Source organism: Nerophis lumbriciformis, linkage group LG25, assembly GCF_033978685.3.
Source record: "Nerophis lumbriciformis linkage group LG25, RoL_Nlum_v2.1, whole genome shotgun sequence".
Classification (NCBI taxonomy): Eukaryota; Metazoa; Chordata; class Actinopteri; order Syngnathiformes; family Syngnathidae; genus Nerophis; species Nerophis lumbriciformis.
In genome coordinates, this window is record NC_084572.2 from 33,539,303 (window position 1) to 33,545,143 (window position 5,841).

Genomic DNA, 5,841 nt, shown 5'->3' on the forward strand with positions numbered 1-5,841 from the left:
TTAGGATGACTGTAAGGACGACTGTAAGGACGACTGTAAGGACGACTGTAAGGACGACTGGATGGATGACTGAAAGGATGACTGAAAGGATGACTGTATGGATGACTGTATGGACGACTGTATGGATGACTGTATGGACGACTGAATGGACGACTGAATGGACGACTGGATGTATGAGTGTAAGGATGACTGGATGGACGACTGGATGGATGACTGTAAGGATGACTGATTGGATGACTGGATGGATTCCTGGATGGACGACTATGGATGACTGCATGGACGACTATGGATGACTGGATGGATGACTACATGGACGACTGCATGGACGACTATGAATGACTGGATGGATGACTATGGATGACTGGATGGATGAGGAGCTGCTCATTTTATATCCATGTTAGCATTTCGGGGCACTAGTTGCCAGCCCGCAATTAGCGGCACAGGTGGCCAGCCGGCGATTAACGCTGTAGTTGCATGCTAGCATTTAGTGCTCCAAATGCCTGCTAGCAGGTAGGGCGCTAGTTGCCAGCTAGCCATTAGCGTGCTCGTTGCCAGCTAACTATTGACGCTTTGATTGCCAGCTGGCGATTAGCATTACTATCTGTCAGCTAGCGATTAACAGGGCAGGATGCTAGCTAAGTGATTAGCGCTGTAGTTGCATGCTAGCAATTTAGTGCAAGAGTTGCCTGCCGTTAATGAGTGCGCTAGTTGCCAGCTAGCGATTCTCGTGCTCGGCGTCAGCTAGAGAATCAATGTGTTGTTTGCCAGCTAGTAAATAGCAATATTAGCTGCCATCTAGCGATTAGCGACGCAAAATGCCATTTAATCATTAGCGCTGTAGTTACGTGCTAGCAATTAGTTAGTTAGTAGTTACCTGCCAGAAATTATTGCGCGAGCTGCCAGCTAGCGATAAGTGCATCAGTAGTCTGCTCGCAATTAGTACACCAGTTGTCGGGTAACAATTAGCGTGGCAGTTTCCAGCTAGCCACGAGCGCACCAGTTGTTAGGTAACAATTAGCACGTCAGTTTTCAGCTAGTACACCAGTTGTCATCTAGCCATTCCAGCTCACAATTGCGTAGCGTCTTAAGCAATCAGGTGTTGAGCGTTAGTGGACAAAAGTGTTGTTATGAGTGTGTACAACCTTTGAGCGAGATGAGACAAACAAGAACAAAGAGGTTATTTTTTCCTCCGCGTATCCATGGCGACCAGTCTACCTGTTGGCTTTGTGGAGCTCAGTGATCCTGGCGCGGTGGCGCCGGGTTAATTAGCATGGCCGCCACTCAGCTCTGTCGGCCGACGCTGTGAGCATTCTTGTAGTCTCGTTGCGTCTCTCACAGGCTTTTATTTTGGAATGTTTTTAACGCCCTGTTTGAATCCCTTCTCCTCGTACCAGGGTGCACAAAGCTGACTTCATTCAGCTCAAACTTCAGAAAAATGTTAACTTCGACCCCGAAGGGATTAAGCGGTAGAAAATGGATGGATGGATGGATGGATGGACTGAAAGAAGCAAAGTGAACCCTTTTATCTCTGCGGGTGGAGGCGGGGCCATCAGCAAACACACCCACCAAAGTTGAGCCCAAAATCTCATCATTTGTTCCTGATCCCGTTTGTGACATTTCCTGAAAGTTCCTTTAAAATCCGCCCATACATTTTTAAGCTAATTTATGTTGGTAACTATGAAGGTTAAATTGTGTACTTATTATGGAAGATTTTTTTGACACCCAATTTATGTCACTGATTTTTTGTACAGAAAATTATACATACAATTTCCTTGAAAAAAAATTCAGTGTTTTAAAATGTATGAAAATTTTGTGCAAAAAAAAAAAAATCAGTGTATCAACACTCAGTATAAAAGAAATTCACTGTGTAAAAATTCAGTGTAAAAAAATTGTGTAAAAAAAAAAATCAGTGTAAAATTTTTTTTGCTGTCTCAAAATTCAGTGTAAAAAAAAAATCAGTGTATAAAAATACAGTTTATAAAAATTCAGTGTAAAAAAAATTCACCGTTTAAAAATGTATTGTAAAAAAATGTGTCAAAATTCACTGTATAAAAATTCAATGTAAAAAAATATAGTGGAAAAAAAATCAGTGTAAAAAAATTCACTGTCAAAAATCAGTGTAAAAAAAATCAGTTTATAAAAATTCTGTGTAAAAAAAAATCAGTGTAAGAAAATTGTGTCAAAATTCACTGTATAATAATTCAGTGTAAAAAAATAGTGTAAAAAAATAAATCAGTGTAAAAAAAAATTCACTGTGTCAAAAATCAGTGTAAAAAAGTCAGTGTAAGAATACAGTTTATAAAAATTCAGTGTATAAAAATAGTTAAAATAATTTTGTGTAAAAAAAATCAGTTTTAAAAAATTTGTCAAAATTCACTGTATAAAAATAAAATAAAATCAGTGTGTAAAAAAATTCAGTGTAAAAAAATTCAGTAGGTAAAAATTCAGTGTAAAAAATCAGTGTATTAAAATACAGTGTAAAACATATTCAGTGGTAAAAAATGTTGTGTGTCAAAATTATGTGTAAAAAAATCAGTGTATTGAATACAGTGTAAAAAAAAATCAGTGTAAAAAAAAAATCTGTGTAAAAAAAAATTCAGTGTGGAAAAATTCTGTGTGAAAATATTCCGTGCAGAACAATGACAAGCGAGACTCAAACTTGACACCTCATTGGCTGATTCTGAGATGGGATCGATCACTTCAGTCTTCATTTTTGAAGCAGCAAATTTTTCGACACTGAATTTTTATAAACTGAAATTTTTTACATTTAATTTTCATACACTGAATTGTTGTACTCTTAAAAAAAAATACACTGAGTTTTTTTACACCAAATTTTTATACACTGAATTTTAAAACTCAGATTTTTTTTTCCAATGCAAATTGTCAGCGTAATTTGATGTAAAAAAAAAACAAAAAACATTCAATTCACAAAATTCAAACACAAAAATAACTAAAATGCTGACAGCTGGTCCCTCTCTTTCCGCAGTACACATCCCACAGCCACCCGTCCTCGGCCGTAGGCGGTTCAGAAGACAGCCTGCAGTCGGCGCCGGAGGGAGTTCTCAGCGTCTTGCCGCCTCGGGAACTGGATCTCCCCTGTCGACTCTCCAGCCCCCCCTCAAATGTCAGTGCAGGCCAGCAGCTGGGCCGCCCGACAGGGAAGAAACGGGTCTCCCCGGTTCCCTTCCAGGCCACTCGGGGCCACCGGAGGAGCCAGAGCAGCTCCGGCGGCGGCACCTCTACCCCCAAGGACTCCATGGACCCGTCTGACTGCGCCTCTGAGGCTCTGAACAGCCTCTCGCTGAACTCGCTGCTCACGCCGGCCTCTTTGGCGCCCCCGCTGGGGAAGAAATGTAACAGCACAGGCTCGCTGGACCAACCTAAGGGGAGCAAAGATGGATGCCATCTCCTTGAGGACGATGCTCACGGGTACTGGACGGCGGGTAGGGCGGGAGACGGCGACGTCACAGACTTCAGCGGGGAAAACGGCAACCGGGAAAGAGGCACAAACTCCCGAAAGAACAGATGAAACTCTTCTTGTGGAACTCCTGACTAGAGAGGGACTCTTCCGACTTGTTCTGTGACCCACCCAACTCGTCTTTGAACCGTCTGTTCCGTCACTCCCCTCCCGGGTTCCGGCTGCTCGGGATGGGTTGTCAGTTCGCTGACTCTGGAATGATGGTAATTGTCGTGGTTCATGAGGCTTCCTGGAAGCGGCTTGAAAAACAGGGAGAGGATTCGGGACTCTGAACCGGGGCGCCTGCAAAAAAAAAAATAGCCATGGTCAGTGTTGGTCACATGGCACACTTTCTGCGGAAGAAGAAGCAGAACTCTACCTGTTTTTATATCCTTCTAGATGGCTGATAAGTAGCATTGGACAAGAGACAGGATGTTTCAAAGGTGAGCTATTTTCTGGAAGTAGACTCAAATGTTCTCTGAAGACGTTTCCATCAAGCGGTCCAGTCTGGATTATTTTCAAAGTACCTACTATGGAGTCAAAAGTAAGGGACTACATTTAAAGAGCGCTGTTGGAAAACTCCTTCAAATTCAACCCACCAATGCAGCTTCCGAATGCTAACGAGTGGGGACACTGAGCTGGCGTATGCAACAAGGCTTTTCGGAAAGGTGTCACCCCTATTAAACCATCGAGATTGAGTACCCCTTTTAGTGTAGCCCCTCAGTTGGAGCTAGGGATGGGTACCGAATTTGGCACTTTTTATAGGTACTGACCAAATTCCATTGGTACTACCGGGTACCAATTAGTGTAAAATTAAACAGTACCATATTCCGGTACTTTTGTTGCAGAAATCGACTCAACCACTTGGTTGTCAAATAGACAAAAAGCGGGAAAACAGTGCTCAAAAGTAAGGAACGTTAAAACAACACGTCTGTCCCCATTGAAAAATCCCACCAATGCAGCTATTGAATGCTAACATGAAGCTAGCTACCTAGCTAAAGAGTGGGTACACTGAACCGTCCTATGTAACAAGGATTTCGGAAAGGTGACGCCCCCTTAGACCATCTGGATTGAGTCCCCCATAGGGTGCAGGCCCTTAATTGGAACTAGGTATGGGTGCCGAATTAGGTACTTTTTATAGGTACCGACTGGCCATTCATGTAAAATCATCCATCCATTTTCCTCCGCTTATCCGAGTTCGCGTACGCACTAGCCTAAGCAGGGAAGCCCAGACTTCCCTCTCCCCAGCCACTTCGTCCAGCTCCTCCCGGGGGATCCTTAGGCGTTCCCAGGTCAGCCGGGAGACATAGTCTTCCCAACGTGTCCTGGGTCTTCCCCTTGGCCCCCTGCCGGTCGGACGTGCCCCAGGAGTTCGGGTGGCATCCTAACCAGATGCCTGAAGCACCTCATCTGGCTCCTCTCCATGTGGAGGAGCGGCGGCTTTACTCTGACTTCCTCCCGGATGGCAGAGCTTCTCACCCTATCTCTAAGGGAGAGACCCGCCACCCGGCGGAGGAAACTCAGTTCGGCCGCTTGTACCTGTCATCTTGTCCTTTCGGTCATCGCCATCATCGGCGGTCACTCGAACGAGTATGACGATCCTCCTGGTAGGGCTGTATCCCTTTATGGAGGATGCCTGTTTTGACTTAGTTTAATGTGGGGAGACTGGTGCACAGACAGTCACCACACGATCATTGACGGAATCAAGTCAGGGTCAGTAGTATGGAGTCCAAGACGACTGGGGACCCTTTTCTGCTGCAGCCTTCTTCCGCCATCGCAGCCGTTGTGGTAGTTCTTAAAATCTACCGTCTTCCGCCTGATCCGCCGTTGAGGTCTTCACCGTATCCCTGGCTAGGGGGCAGTCAGGTACTAGCCTAAGCAGGGAAGCCCAGACTTCCCTCTCCCCAGCCACTTCGTCCAGCGCCTCCCGGGGGATCCCTAGGCGTTCCCAGGTCAGTCGGGAGACATAGTCTTCCCAACGTGTCCTGGGTCTTCCCCTTGGCCTCACCAGATGCCCGAAGCACCTCATCTGGCTCCTCTCCATGTGGAGGAGCAGCGGCTTTACTCTGACCTCCTCCCGGATGGCAGAGCTTTTCACCCTATCTCTAAGGGAGAGACCTGCCACCCGGCGGAGGAAACTCAGTTCGGCCGCTTGTACCCGTGATCTTGTCCTTTCGGTCATCGCCATCATCGGCGGTCACTCCGAGTATGACGATCCTCCTGGTAGGGCTGTATCCCTTTATGGAGGATGCCTGTGCGTGACTTAGTTTAACGTGGGGAGACTGGTGCACAGACAGTCACCACACAATCCTTGACAGAATCGGGTCAGGGTCCAGTCGTATGGAGTCCAAGACGACTGGGGACCCTTTTCTGCTGCAGACTTC

At 45.6% G+C, this 5,841-nt stretch overlaps 1 protein-coding gene across 1 annotated transcript in view; it reads left to right on the plus strand.

Moving 5' to 3' along the window:
* LOC133621842 (voltage-dependent T-type calcium channel subunit alpha-1I-like) overlaps positions 1-5,457 on the plus strand; it is a 317,273-nt gene extending 311,816 nt beyond the window's left edge. Inside the window, exon 37 of the mRNA XM_061984241.1 lies at positions 2,987-5,457. Within this exon, the coding sequence (XP_061840225.1) occupies positions 2,987-3,529 (543 nt within the window). The 3' untranslated portion in view covers positions 3,530-5,457. The remainder of the gene's footprint in view (positions 1-2,986) is intronic.
* The last annotated feature ends 384 nt before the right edge of the window (positions 5,458-5,841 follow it).